Genomic DNA, 24,205 nt, shown 5'->3' with positions numbered 1-24,205 from the left:
TTACAATTAAGGATCACGGGCCTTATTCCTTATTCATTTCTTCTGACGTCAAACCACATGCATGACGGCGTGTTTGTTTAGCCGACATCATCTTTCCCCATGGTATCGCGGAAAAGAGTCGGTGTGATTCTAAAAAAACCTGCATAATCTGCACGCGATGGCGTGTTCTATGGATATTGGAAGTTATCAATATTTATTTTCATGATACAGCAGTCAGCAATGATAGCGTGGGGCAAAAATTTTGTACTACAGTTACGACCACTTGATCATGGACGTCATTGCAAAAACCCATGACAAACGGAAGTTGCTGACTCACGGCAAAGTTGATTATAGATCCCTGTGGCAGAGCAGTGATTAATGATAGTTAATGTCCTCTGCTTATCACAGCTAAAAGATGTTCAAATGGTAAATTGCACGTAAATTACTTAAAATGATCATTCTCAAGGATGTAGGGGCGTTGCGTGAGTGCTTTCCGCACAAGGAAGAATATCGTGAAGTCATCCCTCTGCGAGCTTGAATAGAATATCACTGTGCACGAGAAAAACTAAGTTCTGAACTGGATTTGTCGTAATTGAATATGAACTGTGCAAAGTTCGAAGATTCTAAAGGAATTGATTTACGTTTTCGCATGCACGGGTACACCTATAGCTTTAAATGAAAACTGATTTGACGTATTAAGTGTCCAGCCTTTAATTATCTAATCTCTCTAAAACTAGAAGCTTTCTCCAAACTGTTTTGTTGGAGTTATTTATTTTAGTGAAATCTGCGGAAGATGATCAGATGTCCTGAACAAGGACTTCCGCTGATAATCTGTTTGTGATTTGTTTACAACACCTAATATCCTTTAAGAAAATAAAACATACATGATGGCAATCTACGCCGAGAACTTGTTTCTGGACTTTTTTGTGTGAGTAAAACCCGTAAACAATTGTACGCGATTATCTCTAAAAATAATGATCTAAGAGTGTCTTTTATCAAGTATTTCCAGTCAAATAATTAATGGCACCTCCTCGATGTTCGTGCCGTGCTAATATTTATTGCCTGAAGCAAAAGTCCGTATTGATTATTTGGAACCTTAATTAGGGGGCCAATACACTTAACAAGGCCTAGTTTATTTGTGATAAGATTAGATACAAAGGACTGTTGAGCTGTCAATAGGTAATTAAGTGATGAAGCATTTTGCTTAAAATAAGCCAGCTTTTGAAAAATGCCGATGCATATTGAATCATGACAATGTTCCTTTAGATCTACGACCCATAGTTTGTTTGTGTCGTGTTTCAGTTTATGTCACCAAATTGCTTTTTGCAGAGAATAACTCAAGTCTGTTACGTCTTGACGTTGTTGAGCCTTCATCTTAAGCTTTCGTAGCTGTGCTTTTAGTTTCAACGTTATCACATGACGTTACACACGAACAACTATCTTTTTATTGATATTATTCTAATAATTATTATTAATTAAGAAAAAAACTGAGTAAATATAGAGTTTGCTCTCAGGTTTAGTGAACACTTCTTAAAGATAAAGCTAAGGTAAAAGTTAGGAAACATTTGTTATCAATTATCCTTGTCTAGTGATTTTGTTAAAACGCTCAATCTGTTGTTTGTTGTTCTTCTAAATAGGTCATGAAGTGAGTTCGTTTGCTTTTTTTTTTCGTGAGCGCGAAGTTCTAGTAGTCGTATACACGTTCAAGATACTATTGTTTCTGATTTTGTGATAAAGGAACGTAAATAAGAAGATCGATGTTTTGAGGTATTTTCCAATGATTTACTAATTTGCAAAAGGCTACATATTGTTGAAATCAACTTTCCCAGTTGGTAGTTCATCCTTTAGAAAAAAGTTGCACGGAAATTTGCTTCAGAACGATCAACAATTAGTCCCTTTTTTTTCTATTAAAAACCCAACTAGAGAGTACTAGCCAACCTCGCAGGAAACGAGCTCCTTTGAGCACCTCTCTTTGTTTTAGGTGGTGGTCAGAAAAGACTTCTCCTGCCTTTGCTTTGTTGGACAATAGTTCTTATTTAGTGAAAGTACTTTTTGTTAAAGCGTTTGGAAAAAGGAAAGGAGTACAAAGCAATATAGTTTGTGTTCGACGCATAGGTTGCACTGAAAGACACTAAAATGTTAAGAATACAAATTTTGGAATTTTATCAATGCTTTTTCTACGTCGATCAAGCATTATCGAGTGTTCCCTCCTGAATTGCCATGCAAAATGCTAATTCGTTGGCTTAAAAAGTTACATTTCGTAGATTGCTTGCGTACACTGCCGCATCTCACGTGTTAATGAAGAGCCATCAAGATAAACAATTAAAAAAAAAATTATTCAGAAGCTCAAAGCCCAAATTTATGTTCTCTTATTTATATTTCGAAAAGTATAATATTCCTCATTCAAGGTTTGCTTTTTCTCCTTTGAGTTTTATTGGGAAAATTTCCTAATGGTTTGTCTCATTTCATTAAGTACATTTGCGTTGAGGAAGACAGCAACAAAGAATTGTTGACAATGAATTCTTACAAGGTGTCACCTGTTTCTTAGTCACTAATGATTTGGCGAAACACTGAGTCAATACACCTTTTCAGTTTATTTGTCTTCAGGATAATAGCTTAGAAAACGTGTTAAGTCAATGTGCAAGTTTGCCTGTCGCAGAGTACTATCCAAAGTATATATTTGTAGCTTAATTTTAAGTTAAAAGAAAAGGATACGTTTAAAAAAAAAGAGTTAATGATTAAACAGATAAGTAAGGCTTCTGTGCACTGAATAAACTTTAGAAGAAGACGGCTTGAAACAAACGAAAGCTAGGGAAGTTTTGTCATAAATATGCAGCTTGGTGTAAGAAGAGGTTTTCGTTATGATAATTTACACATAGTTATTATTTCAAATAATGCGTATTTATTCGCTTAACTAGTGATACAAGTACTTGTCACCTTTAAATTAGTGCTCATTACACAAACATTAAAGGAGAAAATTTGGTATCTAACTCTCGAATAAGTGGAAATACCAATAACGCACAAACTTCTCTCTAGAAACGGCGCATTTGAAAATATTTCGGCATTATTCAGCTTTTCAAATAGATTGTGTCAAAAGCAAATAATTCAACATGTGAGCAAACACATTTGGGAGTGAACAAGCCAAGAAAATTACTAATCTCATAAGAGTATCTGCTTTGTTGGGTCAGCTCTTGGCATAAGGAATAGAATAACGCGACTCGCTTGGTTTTGAAAGTTTTATTTGTGTTGTCAGGAGGTAAATTTTGGATTAAACTGACGAATTTCTTTCTCCTTAATGATTTTGAAAGTACCTTTTATTTAGCTTTAAATCAAAAGTCAATTGTTAAAGCAGGAGAACCAAAATGTTTTCCTTAGAATTGGCCGAGTCGTATAACATGTTAAATTACCGAAATGGTTATAAACGGGTAGAGAGTTTTTGTTTTTTATAGAATTTTCAAAATGATCAAAATGTAGAAAATTGTTTTGAAGCACTAGTCGCAGAGACAGCAGTGTTCGTGTCGCCCCATGGAACGATGTTGTGCGTGAAAAGAATGTACAAATCGTGCATGCTTTATTTTCTTGGTTTCTTGATTTTTGTCAATGAAACTTGTAGGCAATTTTCATGTCTGTATTAAATTGCTAAGGTTGCCATAGAACAGAATTATTTTTTTTTTAGAAATATTTGTTATTTTATTTTATCTTGCTAAAAATCAATTTTTTACTCGGAAAATGGTTGAATCCCTTTTCCGATTTGTTGTTAAATGTTAATTATCACCTCCTGCAGTGAATAGAAGGCACACCTAGCGACGACGTTTGTGGCGAGACTAAATCTGGCAGCATTTTCGTAAAAGTTTGCCTCCGAATACTCTTTCTCGCCCGAAACTCAAATCAGTGATGACGCAACACGAAGGGAAAAACCCCCAAACTGTTTAGTGCTATATTGTGCCCAAGACCGACATTTTACATATTGTTTAGATTTTGTTTTAATTACGCAAGCGAAATTTTTAGGATGCAATACCACAAATTTTCAGTTTATGATGAATAAACGTCCACAAGGTTTCTAGAAGTTCTAGAACTTCTCAATATCCCTGTTGATTATTGTCTTTTCTACCGCTAGTAATTTGTTAGACTGTGGGGTTTAACTGTGAAACGGAAGATATTAAGACCTTGACTAATGGTTAGATTCGTGCATCTCTATCTTTATCCTTACGTAAAACTTAGGTAACTTTCGATGGCGAGAAGCTTTGTTAAAGGACATGCTAATATTAAGTCGGACAGTAAAGATTTTTCACAGACATCTCTTCCTTAGGCCAGACGAAGCTGTTTGAAAAAGACGTTGTTAGTAAAGATTCCAGCATGGCTCTAATTGTTTGAGAGATATTGCTCTTTTGCTTCTTTCCTGTTGTGGTCTTGTGTCCTGTTACCCCCATTTTTTTCTCATTTTTAACGGGAATGATACCGCTTTTGTGGTGCCATTGGGCAGATTTGAGGTCAAAACGGCTAGACTCTGACGTAAGGAAACATAATGGGACTATTCTCTGTGAAGAGCTTTCTTCGCGAACGGTAGATAGATGTAGCGTTTGATAGAAGGTTTCTCTTTGACTGAAACCGCCTTTTGTAAAGTTAAATCTGTAGAATCCAGAGAAGCCGTTGTGGTTTCTTAGGGATGTTAATAGCTTCAGAATACCATAGGGACATTAAAGTTCAAAGTTAAGCCGATAAAGAGAACAATATCATGCTTCACATTTAAACCTTTATTTTATCGACTATTTAATTTGCCAAAAATGACAAGAGCTTTACCTCTGACAAATGTGAAGCTACTTAACAGATCATTTATTTACACTGCTTGCTTCAAGCTTTCTAATTTACAACGACGCTAAAGCGAAAAGTTAAATAAAAACTTAAGTATCTCATTAAATATAAGTAATGTAACTACTATCATAATATTGACGCAGGTAAGAAGACATTTTTTAAACCAAATGGAAAATTATAATACTTTTTGCCCAACTCGGACATGTGATTTTCAATTCTGAGATTACGCGACGGCCAATGTTTTCTCAAAAATCGTGGGCATTGTATTTCTTGATAGAAATTACTACGTAAGAGTAAATTGAAAAAGCAAACTATGTTTCAAGTACGTTTTGTACTTTTATGTCAAAATCTCTCGCCAGTGGTTGTTGTTTGCGATTTTTTCTAATGTAGAATTGATGTGATTTAATAAAAAAAAATCTATCTTCATTTTGTCACTTACTTTGAAATTTGAACTTACTAGTTCAAATTTCAGTTGGGCATGAATCTTCACGTAGATTTGGGATTCGTAAAGTACGGGAACAAATACTAGATTACAACTCTGTCAAACTTTTCTTTAAATAATCGGTTATTCTCTCTCCTATTTACTTTTGTCTCCTATTCTTATCCGCTGCACCAATTCTTTTTCACTGCGTCGCAGTTGGCATTTCAGACCACTCTTTTAAAGTATGGTTTTCCATGTGCTCTTTTGCTTTCATTCTCAGGGATGCAATGCTTGTTGTTCTCTCATCTCGGGCACCCGAGTGTCCACCAGGTATGCATCCCATTCCAGGGAGATAAGACGAGAACGGTACATAACTTGTGGGACTGAACGATCCTGGGAAACAACCGAGATTCGGAGATGTCGGAACATTTGCCGGAGGGTACAAGGCCCCGCCAAAGGCTGCTGAATAGGTTAGGGAGCTCTTCCACGGATCGGGAAAGGGAAGACTGTTGAATTTTGGTCTGGATATTGTTTGAGGAGGAATGTGTTCGAGAGAAGCCATCTCCATCTTCTCCTGCCTTCTCCATTTGGCTCGACGATTTTGAAACCACACCTGTAAAATGATTGAGTGCAGACGATTAACTAGTTTGCAACGCGCGTATTCTTTAGTCCAACATAAAGCAAGGAAGAGGAGTGGTGAATATTTCGGTCTATCATCATACTTTATGAATAGATAGTTAATGTGAAGGCAGAAGGAAGCCGTAATAATTCGACTCCAAGGACGTGTTACACTGGTTTTATGTTAAGATAAAACTAGCACTACATTTCAGGAACTTATAAAGTAATCTCCACCACCTGCTCTTTATTATGTGAGCCATCAGATAAATTTCATTTGTAGTCAACGTTTTTAATTAAGATAAAGCAGTTTTTGGCCATACAAAATACTGAAATTTCATTTGATGTCTGCAATCAACCAAAGTGAAGGTTATATCAATCTTTAAAATATCCGGTATGTCGTTTCTGAAACCAGTTTGAATAATGTTATTCGTTGGGAGAGCAGTATTCCTAAAACCATATTGAAAATTGGTATAATGCACATCAGAGGCTAAGAGAGACGTGTGGGCATAATTGACTTTTTCCCAGTTCTTTTTAGGCCTCTGAATATCCTAGTGTCCTGGTTGTTTATTGACCTTGCTTTTTTAAGGATGATTTAGAAGCATTATGTCCAAGCGAATTCAAAGAACGACGGAGCTTTCTTCCTAAATATGCGTGCTTTGTTACTCGATCGGATGTAATAAAAACAGACACAGGTGATGGGTGCGTGCAGATAGCGATAATTATTTGCGTCTTTTACACAAACGGAGCATAAAATATTTAGCTTATGGTTAGACAACAATTACTACAATCTTCTTTAGCGCCACTAACGGAAGGTGAATTTATGGTATCGAGACTGCTTCTTTCTCAATCTTTGGTGTGGTTACCGTAAATTTGACTGCTAGGGAACTTGCTGATACTTTAAGATTAATGTCATCGAAATGGTGTTTTCTATCCTCTGTGCATATGTTTGCCATCGCGAGTTTCACTATTGTTCTTCCCCAATTAGCAAAGAGATAAAGTTTAAATTGAAAATTTGCAGGAAATTAAAACAGTCTTTACATTGTGCTGTAAGAGATAAAGAGAAAAACCATACATGCATTTAATGTCACTGCAATTAAAACAACCGCAATTTTCTAGGTCTGGTGACGCTTTTGGCGTGGAAGCGTTCAGTCAAAGGAAACGTTATCAGCTCAGAACTGATTTAATTTTATTTTTGGCTACAGATACACCTTGCTCTAACGAATTCTAACGATCTTACTTTTTGTCCTGGCCAAGATTTCAAACTTTGTAGCGCTATACAATACAGGAACGTGTTGACTCCACCAACTTTTTTCATGGCACTCAAAATTCTCTCGCAGGCCATGCGTCTTTCAAGCGAGCTGTCTAAGAATATTTTCTTTAAACCTGGTCCATCGAATCTAACACAAAGCCTCGGATGACAGTTTAATTAGGGTTGTATTCTAATTTTGACGCCTTCTGTAAACTATTTTTCTTGCCACGGTCGGAGAATGCGTTTTTCACACGCTTATCGTTGTCCTGTTATGTGTGCCATTGTTTTCACTTCTGAAAAAGCGTATTATTAAGGAATAAGTGTCTGCAATAGGTTTCACTCACTAATGGCTTTTTTGTCATTATCAGAGATGTAGGGCCAAACAGAAATTGCAGTGGCTTGATTGAAAGTAAGTAATACAACTAGCGAAATATTTCCTCGTTATGGAACTGAATCGTGATAGTTAAGTATGTTTGAGGGAAAAGTATTAGGTTGTGGAGTCACCAGCCTAGTGTGCTTAGTTTGTGAATATTTGGTTGTTGTTAGTATTAGAACCATCTTCCTGTCTATTATGGGCCTGTTTTCCGTTAATGTTCGTTTATAATGAGTGGGTCTTTTCCAGACAAAGTATGAAACTTCAAGGTCTGTTTTTGTTTGAAGTTTTTGGTGTAATTTGGTTGGTATCAAGTAGCAGTTTCCTAATAAGTAATGACTGGACTCACACTACAGCAACGTGGTGTGTACGGACTTAATCAACTTCATACTCGGCAAAGGAGACGGAAAAAGACACAAAGAAAGACAAAACACGTACAAAACAATATGTCCCGTTCCGCTGTTTCGTGATTTCGAAGAAAAGATCTATTCTTTTTCTTGTCTTTTTTTTTCTCATCGGAGCGACAAAGACGTGGTTGATTTGATTTTTCTAATATCATACGGAACCGGCAGCTGAAAATTACTGAAAATAACCATTAAAAAGAATTCGTCAGGCATCCGAACCGCCGCAGGGAAATAAACCGCAGACTCTGTTTATTAAAATGAAAACAGTTTGATTCATTGGCTCAGTAAGAAAGCTAACAAGGGAAAGCGATATCTAAATTTCGTAATGAATTCTACTTACAAACATAATAAAGAAATTAGGCAAAATCAAATGTTTTTACTTACTTGTACCCGAACCTCGGGAAGGTCAATTTTAAGAGCGAGTTCTTCCCTAGTGTACACATCGGGGTAGTGCGATTTTTCAAACGCTCGTTCAAGTTCGTGGAGTTGAAATGTAGTGAAAGTCGTGCGATTTCTCCTGTGTTTCTTTTTTGACGACTCCTCAGTGAATTCATCTGTTGAGAAGGAAAAAAACAGTTGTTGTTTAGATTACTCAATTAAAAGTAGATTGTTTTGACAGTCCGTGGCCACGTAAATAAACGAAACATTCATTTTAAATCAACATCGCTTAGGATTGGCCTCCTACCGTGAAATTCACTGTTTGAGTCTTCGAGATCCGAGTCACGGTCGCTGTGACTTTCCTTAGAGCTTGTGGGTGAATTACACTTTCCGTCTTTTCGCTTCAAAATTTCGCTGAGAAAGTGGTCTTTGTTATCATTTTCGCCGTCTCTGTTGGTGTTATGGATGTCGTTCTTCTGTGGCGTCGAATCGCTCTTGATGTGGCAACTCATTTTGGTCATTACTACAGCAGGTCTGAACTACGACTAAACTTATCGTCCCGCAAGTTGTTACAAAATACTACGGTCGCTCGTGCTAACAGCGAATTAACAGGACAAGGCGGGTGAAATAATGCAAAAGATATCTAGATAACAAAAAGCTAGCCAATCACGCTTCAGAACTCAATATTTTCTATGTTCTGATATTGTATTGAAATTACCTGGTTGTTTGTTAGCAGTGACAAGAGCGGTGATTACTAATCACTAATGAACGCAGCCTTGGTAGACTGTAGAGCACACATTAGATGAAAAGAAAGAGATGCTTATTTTGATTGACAATAAATAATCACGCCGGGATATCTCTCTGCACTTGATGTTTCCAAGTTAGGTTAATTTTTTCGTCCCTCGCCGCAATAAATTACACTTTGAATGCTGTGAGTGCTTATTTGGGATTAAGTTTTTGTAGATATTTTTGACATCTTTCCGACGCATAAATTGTCGAAGTGGGTGCGCTATGCCATGAATTCGCAACAAATTTAATAATTTCGACCTCACACGCAACGTTTTGAAGTGTGGTTTTAAAAACGATATTGGTTTTGACGACAAATAATTGAGTACTCGAGTTTAGCTTGCGTGTGATGTTTGGTGTTTAAGTGATTTACTCTAATCACAGTTCTATAAACATACTAAAGGTAGATATTGGATAAACCAACCCTTCGGCAAACACACCATAAAGGAATATCTAAAGCGTTATTGAAATCTATGAGTTCTAGATTTCGGCTGCTCGCATCATTCAATGCTTGTTAATGACCGATCACAAATTCGGGGCCTTTGGTCGACGATTTTCTCGAAATTAGCTTAAATTTAGCCTAATGTGTGTAATTAGTGGCTATTAATTGCACGACTTGGTAATCCCGAGGTGGCAATAGGATTGAAATCGCTAAGTAAAGCTAACGGTTTCGAGGAGACACTGTAACCATGCAAACTGCGCTTGCGCACAGCAGACATGACACGTGTAGTAAATTAAAACAAGTTCTTTTAAAATCAGGCATAATATTTCTTAAAAAGAAAATGCTAATTAGGTCGTGATTCTTCAAGCAAAGCGTCAAATAAATCAGCATAAGGAAAATTTTGCAAAAGATAATTCAGTTTCGGAGCATTCCGATTTTTCTTGAAAGGATGGCTGCATCGTTGAGGATTTAAGTCTGAAATTAATTTTAGAGGACTTATCGAAAAATATCATATAATTTTTCTTAACAGGGAAGCCTTAAAAAATCATTTCAATCTGTATGTTGGTGCATGTTTTTTTCCTATTTATTTATTTATTTTATCCATCACGTATTTGCTTCAAACACTTCAACGCGCCTACGTTATTAGCTGTTTATTACAAAGGCGAAATCAATTTCGTTTTCCATTAAATTGGAAAACTAACTATTGTGTTACTCATTGTAAGCAGTGCCCTTTTCATTAGCAGATATTTTAAAGAATGAGGGTGTAGCTATAGTAGCGGCCTTAAAGTTGAAGAAGGAAATTAAAATCAAATTTAATTAAGATTCTCGGCAAAGAGTTCACTCAGTTGACAGTTCAACGATACATTGTACCGGAGAGCAAGTTCCGCTGAACGTGCCGCTGAAGTTATTAAAAAAAATTAAGGCCAATAAGAAACGTGGTCTTGTGTGAACTGCGTCTTTTAAATAATTGTATCATTGGATTTGTGTTTTGATTGAAGGATTGAAATTTAGGTTGGAGGATTTTGTTTAGATGGGGAGATTTTAAGATAAACAATCTTTTCAAATCAGAATGACGAGTGTGGTACGAATAGGTGTTTCGAACAGTCGGATATTGTCTATTTTTGTTACGCTCACGTTTCAATAGATTGGCTTTTAAAAGAAACCCGCAGACATGAGCGGGCAGGCCTTAAATCGAGACCTTTACGATATTCCGACACAGAAACCTCCAGATTGAATGGGGCCTTGTATATACGTAATCATAACATCTTTCGTCAATGGGTCATTTATCTTTGGTAACTCCGGATCCAGCGCAAAACTTGTGGTTTCGGTGGAAAGAGGGAAATATAGGCGTCTTTATGTCTCCTTTTAAGTTAGTTTTGCCTTAAGGAAATGGCGTAGAGCGGCATCTGGTTATTACTTAGCCTCATAGCTACAAAGCGACAGGGTTATAATTCGGCCAGTTTCCTTCAAGAGGCTTTGCTGAATTGAAAAAAATCTCTTGGGATTGACATTAAGCCCCAAAACAAAGCCAGTAATCATCAGGTCATAAAGCTTTATTTAAAATTGGACTTCGTTTAGTAATTACACGCTGGATTGACCATTTCTCTTGATAAGCTCTCAGTCTTTGGTGACCCGCTCTGTCGTCAATCAAAGTGTTGCCTGAGGCAAATGTTACCTCAAAAATAACTACGCACCGTGATTTTATCACTGGCAGAAGGAACTTAAATAGTTTATACTATCTTAAATAGCAATTAAATAATCTATTGTAATTGTGTGCATGTCCTAATGACTTTCTAGCCACTTTATCTTTATTAATTATTGTTCTTACGTACTTGCGGGAAAATGTTCCTTTTGTCTTCGTTACTATGCTTTTGAAGAATTTGTGCGACTAGGTGCAAATCGTTTATGAACAACTTCAAAGCAATGCTCTCTCAAGAACAGGTTACATTTTACACGACTTTTACTACTTAGTTCGCAAAGATGAAACAGTTGAAAGGTCAAGCTTGTAGCGATGTTACGCAGCAAGGATGGGTTGGAATACATGGATGGGACTTACCCTTCTTCCATCAAACCGAGACAAAGCAGGGTTTTCTTGATGGTTGGTCATGTTATTTAATTTTTTTTTTTTCAATAAAGGCGAAAGCTTTCTTCCTTATTAGTTGAAGTTGCTTTAGTTGGGAGATTAATAAATGTATGAAATAGCAGAAAAATAGATAGCTGAGCACAACGATAAATGCAAAAATAATTTAAGGAAAATAAGGAAAATGTGAGAGTAGCCAACATAGTCGTCAATGAGGTGCCTTGATATGCGCGGAATATACTGTGCTATTCGTGCGATTGATTTGCCTCCATCTGGAAAACACTTCAAAACGCAAACTTGATAACGTCCTTTTAAAGTGCGGCCATGAAAAAGTTCTCCGTGGAAATCAACTCGGCTTGCTTTTGTCAAATGACAACTGCAGTTATCGAAATAAATGAGTGTCAAGAAATCGCTGTCTATAAGATGTGGGAAGGCTCAATTGATTGACGAATTTACCTCAGAAATACCTTAATCTTTCCATAATGTTACCATACAGGTTTCCAGCGGAAATTTACATGTATATTTAGCGATAGTATTGTAGTATAGTCCTTTCAGTATATACAGGGTTTTAGTCAAAACATAATTCGAAGCATGTGAATGTTTCTTTTCTCTTAATGAAATTATATTACGTAATTGTAAAAGAATAGACTGATGGAATGGTTAACACATTTATCGTCTGTCAATATCTTTTCTGGCTAAGGGTTGAACGAATATTTGCTATTTGCAAAGTTAGGGAAAATGATGAGAATTTTATGCTGTCGGCAGGCTTTTCCTTGAAATAGCATAGAAATCAAATTTAGCACAGAAGTGTTCCTTGAACTGATAGAAGAACAAGGCTTCCATCAAGCTTGCTTATTCTGTGCTTAAAACAATAGTTCGCCTTTTCGTTAACAGTTTCACAATTTTCTCAGTAAATTCGAGATTGTGAGGAAAATTTGCTCATAATTAGCTCTCCTTATAGTTCCTGGGAAATACTTGAAATTTTTACTAAAAATTTTCGGTCAGTTGTCTGGAATTTCTATGGTTCCATTTACGTTGAAATTTTTGCGGTGGGGTGATAGTATGTGTGCAATCTTGACTTAACAGAGCAAAGCCGTTATTCAAAATTCGACTTTAGGTGTTATTCCAGAGCGAAAGAGCCTCTTCAAAAAAAATTGTCTCTCTTTTCTGTGAAGTAATATTCACACTCATTCCAAAGTTTCTTTGTGATTAAACTTGGCAAGCCGGTGAGCTTGGCTGACAGACAGAAACTAAAAAAAATGCGATGCTATGATTTTGAATAGGGTTGGAATTAAAAAAGTAGCGAGCGAGTGTTATGTGGAACTATCTAAACATTCATAAATTTTCTGAATAATTTTGATGGAGGAATTTGTGTCTTTGCAACAATAAAATCAATAGTCCAAGGTTAATGACCCTTACATTACTTACACCGTTTTTGGCTACGAATTTTGATTCCTTTTTCTTCTTCTTCAGCAAATGATATCATGAAAAAAGACTTCAAGTATACTATATATATATATTTTATGGGATGATCTACTTTCTGAGATGCAAGGAAAGAAACATGCTGAAAATTTCTCTTGGCAAACCTGACGTAAAGAGAATGGTAATTTAAAATATTTTAAAAATGTCTTAATTGTAAATATATTGAACCAAAACTGACAAGAAGTGTCCGGTGATTCTCTTCTTGTCTCTAGCACTAATTTAGGCTTCAATATTGCAACAGTAATTCTGTCAATATCGTAGAGGAGCTACTGAACCTTTTACTTATCTATATGTAAAAGCCGCCTTGTGTTCCAAGGCTTTTCTCCGTAACGAAGCTATACTAGAACCACGCCACAACTCTCCTCCATTAGGAATGCTGCATTGGATATCTTGTAGAGAAGGCGAAGACGAAATGGGCATCTCCCTGGCTCCGCCAAACGGTTGTTGAAAGGTCTGTTGGGCTGGTGGGGTGGCCTGTTGTTGAATGGACATGCTGAGGTGTGATCTCGGCATAGAACCTTGATGTGAGTATGTCTGTGGAAGAACCTCATGTCCAGTCTGTGCGAATGGGTGATGCGGTGGGGAGAGAGGAAGAGAAGGAGTAGTGACTGGAGCCATCGTTGGCATTGCTGTGCCCATTGTGCTGGGCCATCGGTGATCATTGTGGAAAGTACACAAGGAGTCACCTATGGGGCTGGGGTTGTACGCCTGGGCCATGTGAGATGGAAGAATCGGGGCAGGAGGTCGAAGAATTGCAGCTGTCTTCTTTCGTTTCTTCCATTTAGCGCGTCGATTTTGAAACCAAACCTGAAAACCAAATAAATAGAGTTTACAATTTTAACACTATTGTAATCAGTTAATAGATGTCGTAAGAACTATCCAGGTGCTTGGTCTCTCTTTTGATAAAGTTCCTATTGCGTCAATGCACGAAATTTATCATCTAAACATCTTTGGGTCTTTCTTTTTACTATTACACCGAATTTTGTCGATTACATTGCGTGAAACACGTATTTTTAATTACGCCAAACCTAGCAACTTTTCCACATTGGAATATCTGTTTGCAGAAATTGTCACCATCCAAACTTATGATATTATATAGATATACTGATTACTCAGAGATAGCTACAGTCTCGGTCCTTAGGCCGTTAAGAACCTGAAGCTTCCAGTGATACAAACTCTTTAGTTGCTTTTAACTCCCACGAAAGATAACCGTTAGGTTACCTTTTCAAGAAGAACGCATTATGTGTAAAATTTAATGTCGCTACTTGTTTACTTCAATCAACTACTTTAAGTTGGCGAGGCATATCTGCATGCTTCGTTGAATGAATCACGAACTAATCTTCTATGAAAGGGTATTTTTGCGGTCTATGCACTAAAATTTTCAATTTCACTGTTTGTAATCCGAGTTAATCTTCTTTATCTTTGACCATATTCGTTCCTTTTGGGCTTGTTAGTAGCTACATACAATTAGCTTTTTTCTTTACGTTAATGTGAAGGGTGCTTCAACCTCCTAACAAAAAATTCACCTGTCTTTTATTACATAGGTTGACTTTGCAACTTTATGTTTTACCACACAGATTATACCGGCCACTAAGCGAGGCCGAGGCAACCTCATTTCACAGAACGATCATCCAAGCCTTAGCCTTTCAATCTTTGCCCTGTTGCTTTGAAAAGAAGTCCATAATTTGCAATATTAATACATTGAGATTTGCCACTCATTACAAGCCTCCGAACTATGATAAAAAAAAAATCCATTTGCATGATTTCTTTTCCATTTTCGTACTTATAGTTATTAGAGGGGGTTTTCGTTTCAGGGTCGATCCCGCTACTTGCTAATTAAATCACCATAACAATTAAGATGAAGTTTTTTTTTTCCTCAAATGAATGAGTGCTTGGTTTTCGTTTTTGTTTTTCTTCTCGTAACCAGTATTGTTTTAATATACATTACAATTTCCATTTCTGCAATTGACTTAACTGATAGTTGCCAATTAAATTCTCTAATCTAAATTTAATGAAAACTGTCAAAACTATTTCGTGTTTGGAAAAATCTGCATTTGCCCCTTTTTGTTATTGGTTATAACTATTGAAGTCTCTCCTCCTGATAGCGTCGCCAGATGAAATCTCAATTTAGTCTATCGGTCTTTTTCCATTTCGCATGGGGAAAAAAACTAATTTGCTACAGATGCACTTATCTGAAATAAATTCCCAAAGTTCTCGTGCGGAGAACGTTATCTATACAACATTTGTCTTCATTGAAAAGTGGCAATCGGAACACTTCAGTCCAGAGAGAGCCGATGGAAACGTTTCCGTTCAACAATGAAGACAGTGTTAATGTCTAAATGTAATTATTTTTTCCGCATGAAAATGTTTTGGAAAACAGTAAAATTTAATAAGACAAGGACTGAAAACTGCACCTTTTGAAATGACCCAATCGAGGTGGAAATTGAGATTGTTAATTGTTAGCTGAATGACACGGATATAAAACAATTGTTCTCGATGGTTAACCTCTGGTAGCGAAAATCAAATTGCTGTTTCCTTTTCCGAGAAAATTCTGCCCTGGAGAGGAAACTAGGACTGCCAAAATTTGTGCTCATAAAGCTGTTTAAACACATGGGTGAAGTTTTTAATTAATCTTCTTCGCGGCATTGTCGGAAAATGATTATATCGATTTGCACACAATTATTTCGCATTTTGCGAGAAGTCACTTGAAATTTAACAAGCTCGAGAATCTCAGCAAACTAAATGTTGTTTTATCTTATCGGCCCATAAGTAGCCTGAGACAAACATCGGATGCTCACAACAAGGAATAAGTTCTCAGCCATCACATCTTCTAAAGAGATGGTGTTTCTCATTCTGTGTTCAATACGGCTTAAACAGAAGTATAGTTAGCTTTTATTTCGCCGACAAATCTCGGTTGTTTAATTTCGTCTACAAACAAGAAAAATGCTAATTTTGATAAAGTTTGTATTGGGCCTAACCAGCAAAAATAAGAAAGCAAAATACTTGAATTAGAAGGAAACACTGCTTACCTTTATAACAAAAACACATGACTAAGGAATTCGAAAAAGCATGTTAAATGTTAACTATTTCCATCAGATAAACAAGGCTCCAATTTGAGGATAAAGAAAATTAATGTCAGCGCAAGTTAACAAACTAAAATGATACTTTTGTTTGAACAGACCCAAAAAAGCACATGTAGAACACAGCTCAGATCCTAACCTATTGCTTGAGAAGTACTTGAGATAAACGCCCCGAAGGAAAAACCGACGATCCAACGAGAACAGATGCTTCTCCTTTATGCCCCGGCCCTGAAACCCCTTCAAAAAGTCGTCGTATATTTTCTTGAATTCGCAGCTGCTATTTGAATAGGGGAAATCAAATTTTTCTCAGAAAATCTTATCAACGCAGAAAATGTAAAACTTAAACTGTTATCATGACAAAGATTGATGCTGTGATAATGTCCCAAATTGAGCTGGTACCCGTTCCTATTTGACAAAAGTAACACCACGTCGCCTCCCTGTACACGGTTCTTGAAGCATATGCTGCCAATGTCAGATTTCACTCAGAAATTTTTGAGAAAAAGAATCAAAACGCACCCTCATCTATTATTTTGTTTGAAAGTTTAAAAAAAACATTGTAGTTTTGATAGAGAAGGCGGGAAATCTTCCCTTTCTCACATAACTTCCGTCAAAATTTATTGCTGTTAAATAATGATTTTTACCCTCCGGGGCTGAATTTGACCGCTTCTCTTCTTTGTTGGTTAACTTACAGTTTATATTTCTATAATATGATACACCAACAGAGATTCAATATTTATATTTTTGTATGTTTTGGACGCTTTGTTCTTTGAAAAGCTATAGAACTTTTTATATATTATCGTTCTGGATCAGATGATGATCGTATAGAGTCGAAGGCAAGTGTACATGCTTTTCATCGTTTCTACTTTGTACTTTTCCCACCTTACTCAAATCTCAACCATTTGTAATTATTTTTTCGATTACCTCTGCTATGGATTTGTGACAATGAATACGGTGTTTTGCCGACAAAGGGGGCTTCTTTTTAATAACCTCAACTGAACATATAGTAACGTTCTTTCTGGCTGGGCAGGTCACTTTCTCACCAACTCAAATCTTTGATATACACCGCTCTCAGGTCCTTATTGATGAAACTAAAGACGAATTAATTGACTTTAACAAACTATAGTTTAGCAAATGGTGTAAGAAATAGAGGTACTCAAAGATTTGCTCTTCTAAGCAATGATAGGGGCTTAGTCCAATTTTTTTCCTTTTTGCGATTTTGATTTTGCCAGAAAAAAAGAAAGACAAACAAAAGACTTGATGTTTTCATTTTGCACTTTGATCAACCCGGCATAACCTATCGATACCTCTAAAGCAAACAGAGGTCCGTGCCGCCAATGTGCCGACCGCTATAGAATATTTTGTACAATGGTTCAGAAAATATCCCGGCAAATAACTCACAGTATTGCTTGGGCGTGCGATACCGCCGCGTGTCTGACTTGTCGCAACACATCAAATCCCTTAAACTCAACTCCAGCGGGCAATTTTGCCATAAACGTCTTCGCGAACAAACTTTTTGTGTCAATAGCAGTTAAACTTAAACGAAAAGTACAGGCGTCAGATTTAAATGAAATTGATTTTTAAGTTACATCAAATGTTTCTGGTCGCATTTCCTCGTAATTTGCGATAACATTAATTTGGACATGAACGCTTAGAATTTGAGTAGATTGTTTTGGTTTTTTTCTTTCTCCAGGTCAGGGTCGAACATGTTTATCTCGCTCTGATAGCTCGATGCATTGGCCTGACACGCCTAAAGATTGGCCACCCGTAGTGCTGCTTAATATTTTCAATTTGCCACGATTTGTTCGAAACAATCCGATAACCGAAAAAGTACAAGAAGCCATTTCTTCTCAATAACATGTATACATTAACATGATTCGTGTTCAAACATAGACTCCATTTACTCACTGCCTCACATTTTGGTACTGATGAGGTGAAATGAGACCCTAATTATAGAATTCTTTTTAGACGACTAAAAGAAAAATCTCTACAGTACGCCAAACTTTTGATGCAGTTTACTCAAAATAGAAATGCTACCATGAACGTATTCATTCTGAGTGACTGTTGGTTTGTTTCTCGTTGGGAAAGAAATGAAAATAATGTAATCGTGGTGGAAAGTCTGGTTTCTTTGTATTCCTAATCACTTAGTTTCTCAGAACAATCGTTTACTACAATGCGAATAACCAAAAGCGATACGAGCCCGGCATGTCCAATAATTATCTTTAATTTCATTACTCGCTGCGTTGGTGGAGAACAGCGAGAAAGAAACGGAAGTGAAGTCTTCTTGTCGAGCAAGTCAACATAAGAACCACAAGTTGTAAGGATATCCTGATTGCATTTTAACACCGTAGCTGTTGTGTAAAGCTACATTCTTCTATGTAGAATATGGCGCTGAATAGCGGATTGCAAACCATGTCAAATATTCTTTTTAAGTAAACACGGTTTGTCGCCGTGCCCGGTTTAATACCGAGGCGGTTTTGAGGTAATCCACTTCTTAACTTCGCTTTCTTTTATAAGAACGCGGCCAAGAACTTGACGAAATGAAAAACGTAATTACTCTAGAGCCGAGCCTGCCCGCCTTCTTGGTATTCTAATTACGTGCAAAAACACCGGTGTCTGCTTTGTCTTTCAAATTACGCTTTTCTATTCGATCCTCGGTCCAGCTCTACAAGTTCGCTCTAATTCAGTGGGCATTGTCTTTCTTATAGTTTTCTTTCGACACGAGCAAGTTTGTGTTGTTGTTTCAGAGAGACAGCGCGAAGCCCCACGAATCATCCCGCTATTAGCTCCAGGGGAGAATTTAATGTCTTACAAGTGACTTTTCAATTTTACGTAGGACAAAAAGTAGATTCCCTTAACAGTTCATGAAAGAATTTTGTTGGTCACTAAAGATATGTCTTTATTTACAAAGCCGAACCAAAGATGACTTTACCGCAAATGGCGATAACAACATTCGCTTTTCATGAGCGAAAACCACGCAGGGTTTCTAGAACGAACTTTTCAAAACTACACTAAGAATTTCAGCTGTCTGCGATCAAAGCACAAAATGTATTGAAACAGGTGTTTGGAGCCAAGTTGTAGCTAATTTCCATCGTTTAATAACGAATCTGTGATAACCGAAATTTGACAAGCTTCTTCACTCTAATAGAGTATCTGAATCACTGAAGAAGAAGGCTCCCAATTAACTTGATGACGGAGCCAAAGAAACGAAAGTACACTCTCCATTCTGGTTAAAATTTAAAAGCAATTATTTCTAGCCGATGTAAACACGCTTCGGTTGACAATTGCGACACACTGTTACGAGATAATAGTTTCCCTTTCTCCATGTCTATTATTCACTTGCACTCCTTAGTCATAATAGCTTAGATAACTTTTAAAAATCACGAGAAAGAGCTTTTCCGTTTATGCTTCCTCATTAGAATTTCCAATAGGTTTATTTTGGCCATTGCTATTGAATGTGTTTTTAATAATCTATTCATTGTGTACATTCAGAAAACTGCGGTCTGCCTTCTTCTGCCACGCCAACGGTTAAAATCCCTGAAATAAGAGTCCAATAGGACAAATACAGGGCTTTTAAATGCAAAGATGTTATGACACGGAGTATTGTTATCTGTAGTAAATTTAGCCGCAAGGAACGTGCCATTTCTATTTCGCATATGACCGCCGGTAAAGCGTATCTCAAAACAAAAACCAAATTAATACCACAAAGGCAATTCTTGTTGTGTTCGCGATAAAAATAATAAATCGTCCTCACAGCAATAAAATTTGATTTCTTCCCGCAAATATTGCGCGTTCTCTGACGTTAAGTCCTTAGACAGTTTCTTTGTAGTGAAAGGTTTGTACAAGTCTTTCCGCAGTGTGAAAGTGATTAGGGGGAAAAGTATACAAATATATCATTATAGCCGGAAAAAATTGGTGGCGGCGTAAACGATTTTATCATTTAACAGAAATCAGATACTAAACTCTAACTGATCAGCGTATTGCGCACGGCTCGCTAGAAGGTAAAAGTGGCAAAGATTAAGAGCTATTTATACGAAACGAGCGTTTTTGTTTTCTATCGCAAAACAAACCGTTACATAAACTTCATTATACCAAAAGATCTTTAAACTGCTATTTTTCTCCCATTGATATCGAGTTAATCATAAATAGCAGGTTTTTAAGGTTTGTACCTGAACTCTCGACTCGGTGAGACCAATGCGTGCGGCGAGGTCCTCTCGCATGAAAACGTCTGGGTAGTGAGTCCGAGCGAAACACCTCTCAAGCTCGTTGAGTTGAGCCGGTGTGAAACGAGTGCGATGGCGCTTCTGTTTGACGCCTTGGCTATCACTGGCCTTTCTATCTTCATCATCAAGAGAAACAGTATCAATCTTCCTGTGCTCTGTCGGGGAGCTCTTGCCGTCTACACAACCGTTCTTAGCGCTATCTGTTGAGGCAGACATCAAGTGAATTAAATTAGAAGAAGCTCTCACTCAAGTCATTAGAAATTTATTTTTTATAAAGGTGGGTTAATGTGAATGATGAGCAGAAAATTTTCGAAGATTTGTTACCCTAACAAGATATATATAGCCCCTACCAGAATCCTGCTCGTTTAGCTCGCCGTTGTGATTGAGTATTCCGACGATCGAGTGCTCCAGACTTGGAACTAATTCCAGTAAAGAAGTTGTACTGTGATCTTCGCGGTGATCCATGGCTGCTCCTCTGACTGGTCCGTTCGCGTCGGTCGCTGGCTCCATTACTAATCTTCTGCGATTCTGCCAAACTTTCGGTCTTCTTTGTAGAGTGCTTATTACCTCGGATTTAATATCTATAGCCGCGTCTGGCCAATCAGCGCGCGCCCTGGTGCTATTTTCTAATAAAATTATGTCAGGTGTCACCACCGGATCAGAAAGCATGTAAGCAAATCACTCTATATTAATATTTAATTGTGCTAATTGAACATGAGAGCATGGCAAATTAAGCGCCCGTAATATAATTTTTTCGCCTTTCAGTGCGCAATCTTCAAGCGGCTCCCGGCGCGTTCCGAACTCGACAGTGCGTAATTACGACGGTTTTTCAAGCGCGTTTCGTTCTCTGGTCCGCTTCCAGCGCGGTCCCTGCCATGTAGCGCGAACTGTAATTCTCTTAATTAAGGAGCATTTGTTTGTGATGAAGTATTTTGGCTTTCAAATAATTGATCAAATAGGCCGTGATTAGACGAAACTGAATCGTCATTAACGTGATTAATAAAATATTAATTGTTAATTAAATCGATAGCACTTGCTTTCACCGGCTCCAAGCAGGCTTTCGAAGGGCACGATGGATGAAGTTCGACATATCGGCGTCGAATTTAATGTGATATTTTTACTTTTTATTTATTTTTTCTTTCGTGTCCCATGGATTGAACGTGATTGCGAGGTTGCAATAGCTCAGGGCGAGACACTTATTGATTAGACGACATCCTCTTCCGTGCATATTTCCACGAAGCTTGCGGGAGGTTTGCCCACACATCCCTCTTAAAAAGAATCCTATAGTGTTACCAGCTAAGGACAAAAATATGACTCGTGCCGTGCTAAAGAAAGTCCTTGATCTTTGACAAACGCTTTTGTATTCATTCAGTACAGATGACTGTTTCATCGTTTCCTTAATTACTCAAACATGTTTAGCCTACGGCTTTTGTTCTCGAAAGAAAACTAACATTTTCGTATGCTTTTTAAATAATTACCGGGGCCGCGTGCGATCACTGAAGGTTTTTTATGTGGCATTTAACCTCGTGCCACCTACCTAGCGGGGAATCGTGACATTCAGAATAAACTTGCTTTTTAACATTTTGCAGCCGCACATATCGACTGGCAGCTTAATCAGCGAAAAGTATTGATTCGATTGTTTCTCCAAGACAACTTTGAAAAACGTTCGCACATCGTTTGCAGTGAAGAGGAAGTGACTTAATCATGGACGACAACTTTGCTTGCAAACACACAAAGGGTTTAATAGCCCGGAGAAAAGCTTGAGAGATACCAATAACACTGCCTTGTGTGAGAGGAAATCCCAGAACAAACTGAGCTCAATGTGAGTGATTTTTGCTTTATGCGTGACAACATAAAGTACAAAATGCGATAGTCTCTCCGGCAGCTGCAGATATTCGTTGTGCTGATTACTACAGAATTAATAAAATTTTCTAAATTGAGCCATTAACATTTTTACATAGTTATTATTTGTGAGGCCCCAATGAATTCTACAAATGTCGCTTTAGAGCGTGAAATGTTGAATTTTTTCCTTCAATCGCGAGAGAGATGGCGACTCTTGATGGTTTTATTACTTCTTTCACTTTGCTTATTGAAATCTACGATAAACATTACATTGTTTTTCTTTGCGCAGAAATAGAAATCTCCTATACTAATTCGCCAAATGAATCTTTAGAAACTAATTTATCTGTAAATTCGAGACGATATCCGAAAGAGATAAGATAATGTGTCTAATTTGGTTTCCCGTGAATTTTAAAAATGTATTTTAGACAGGTAGAACGCGCAAAAGTTTACAAATATACTGTAAGTTCCAACATAACGGCTGAAATTGGATCCATTTTCAAATTGAATTTATTTTTTCACTTTCATGGGAGCCGGTTGGAAAATCCGCAAAGACGCGAGCTAAGATAGAAATCGAGTCTTTTGAATATTAAATACAATAATTCTGGTAAACGAGAGGGAAGTTCTCGGGTTTGTATTAAAGAGGAACGAGCAAATTTTAATGCCAATCGCTGAGCAACGAAATCCAAGTCAATTTGGCTTTAATTAAAAGAAGTTTCAATTAGTTCAGAGGTTGTCAGCATTTCAATTTCTCTTTTTTTTTTCTTCCCTGAGGTTTTTATGACCGGAGCGTTGACTGAAGAGAAAATAGTCATTTTTTTGTTACTTATTTGAGGTTGAGGCTTTGATTTAATTATTAATTAACCACGAAATTCACTTATAGAATGTGTGCGTACAAAGAACATAATAAAACCCGCGTGCTTCAAGGGATGGTAATAAAAGGAACTTTTAATGCTAAAGATATCACGAGCATTTTGCACAATGAAAATACGACTTTTCTAATGGAATTACTTATTTTGTTAAGAAAACAAAAACCACTCCCGAAAGTTCTTCCACTCTATGGGCTAGTGGTCCTTGAGATATTCTGGCTATCGTTGCGAGTGTAATTGGTGCAAATCGCACTAGTACAAAGATCCATACGTGATGATAGTTTCTTTTACCCTGCTCATAAGCATTTCCGTGTAATATTTTGCGACCTGTTTCCGCGACCGCTTTAATCTGCCTATGAAGTATTTCCGATGCATTGTTCCGACCTCAACCTAGTAGTTTTTAATATTACAAACATGATGAAGTGTCTTTTGTTGACCGAGAAAAGAATTTGATATTTAAATGAGAGGGTTCTGGTATGTGTAAATGCTGCAGTTAGCAATTTTACTGACAACTTAAATCTGAAGCAAGACAGCGGCGTTTGGCTTTAGAGAAAAAGCTGAAGCATAGAACATAATTTTCCCCCATTCCAGTTTAAGCAACGTGGTCTCTTTGTGTTTGTTGTTCTCATGGCATTAGACTTTTGTATATTTAACGCCCAATTGGATTATAATCAATCTCGGAAGGGGCAGAAAAGATGTTTTTGACTTAGCACAAGAGAGACCTTTCCTTCTCGATATTTTGATCGTTCGGGATTGAAATGCCCACTATCGTACCCCTACTTCCCCGCCAAAACAACAACGTTATTTCAACTCCTTGCGCCTGCCACAAAGTTAGTGTTCTAGCTGAATACAGTGACTGCTAAATTTTGACTTTTTGAGTCTAAGGCACAGAAATAAATTTAGGATATATCTACAAATACGTACAAATGTTTTAAACGAAGAATCGTGTAGCTCACTCCAGGAGGTCGTTTGACTTACCTGAATATTGGATCTCAATCTCGTATGTTAAAACGACTAAAGCAAGTCTTTCTTTAAATCCTCTCTATTGATCTTGGAGATCGAACAAGCCTTATTGCTACCAACAGAATGTTTTAGTTTGTGTGAAATTGATAGCTTTTCACTTGTCAGCGAAACTTAAATGCAATAATGCTTTCGGTGGCAAGATTTCTGTCT

General features: G+C 37.2%; 2 protein-coding genes across 2 annotated transcripts; both read right to left on the bottom strand.

Annotated features, from left to right (window-relative positions):
• Window positions 1–4,748: 4,748 nt before the first annotated feature.
• Window positions 4,749–8,918, bottom strand: LOC131785222 (retina and anterior neural fold homeobox protein 2). The gene is made up of 3 exons (XM_059102068.2): window positions 8,542–8,918; window positions 8,241–8,410; window positions 4,749–5,825 (listed from the first exon to the last, which is right to left on the bottom strand). Exons 1-3 carry the CDS (start codon window positions 8,753–8,755, stop codon window positions 5,415–5,417), a joined length of 795 nt encoding a protein of 264 aa, XP_058958051.1. The 5' UTR covers window positions 8,756–8,918; the 3' UTR covers window positions 4,749–5,414.
• A 2,089-nt stretch (window positions 8,919–11,007) lies between these two features.
• LOC131785220 (homeobox protein orthopedia) lies at window positions 11,008–20,849 on the bottom strand. The gene is made up of 3 exons (XM_059102067.2): window positions 20,675–20,849; window positions 20,271–20,524; window positions 11,008–13,831 (listed from the first exon to the last, which is right to left on the bottom strand). The coding sequence occupies exons 1-3, from the start codon at window positions 20,832–20,834 to the stop codon at window positions 13,307–13,309; spliced, it is 939 nt and encodes a 312-aa protein (XP_058958050.1). The 5' UTR covers window positions 20,835–20,849; the 3' UTR covers window positions 11,008–13,306.
• Between the last annotated feature and the right edge of the window lie 3,356 nt (window positions 20,850–24,205).

Source organism: Pocillopora verrucosa, chromosome 4, assembly GCF_036669915.1.
Source record: "Pocillopora verrucosa isolate sample1 chromosome 4, ASM3666991v2, whole genome shotgun sequence".
In the NCBI taxonomy this organism is placed as follows: Eukaryota; Metazoa; Cnidaria; class Anthozoa; order Scleractinia; family Pocilloporidae; genus Pocillopora; species Pocillopora verrucosa.
Note: the sequence above shows the minus strand (reverse complement) of the source record. Positions and strands in the feature narration are given on the sequence as shown.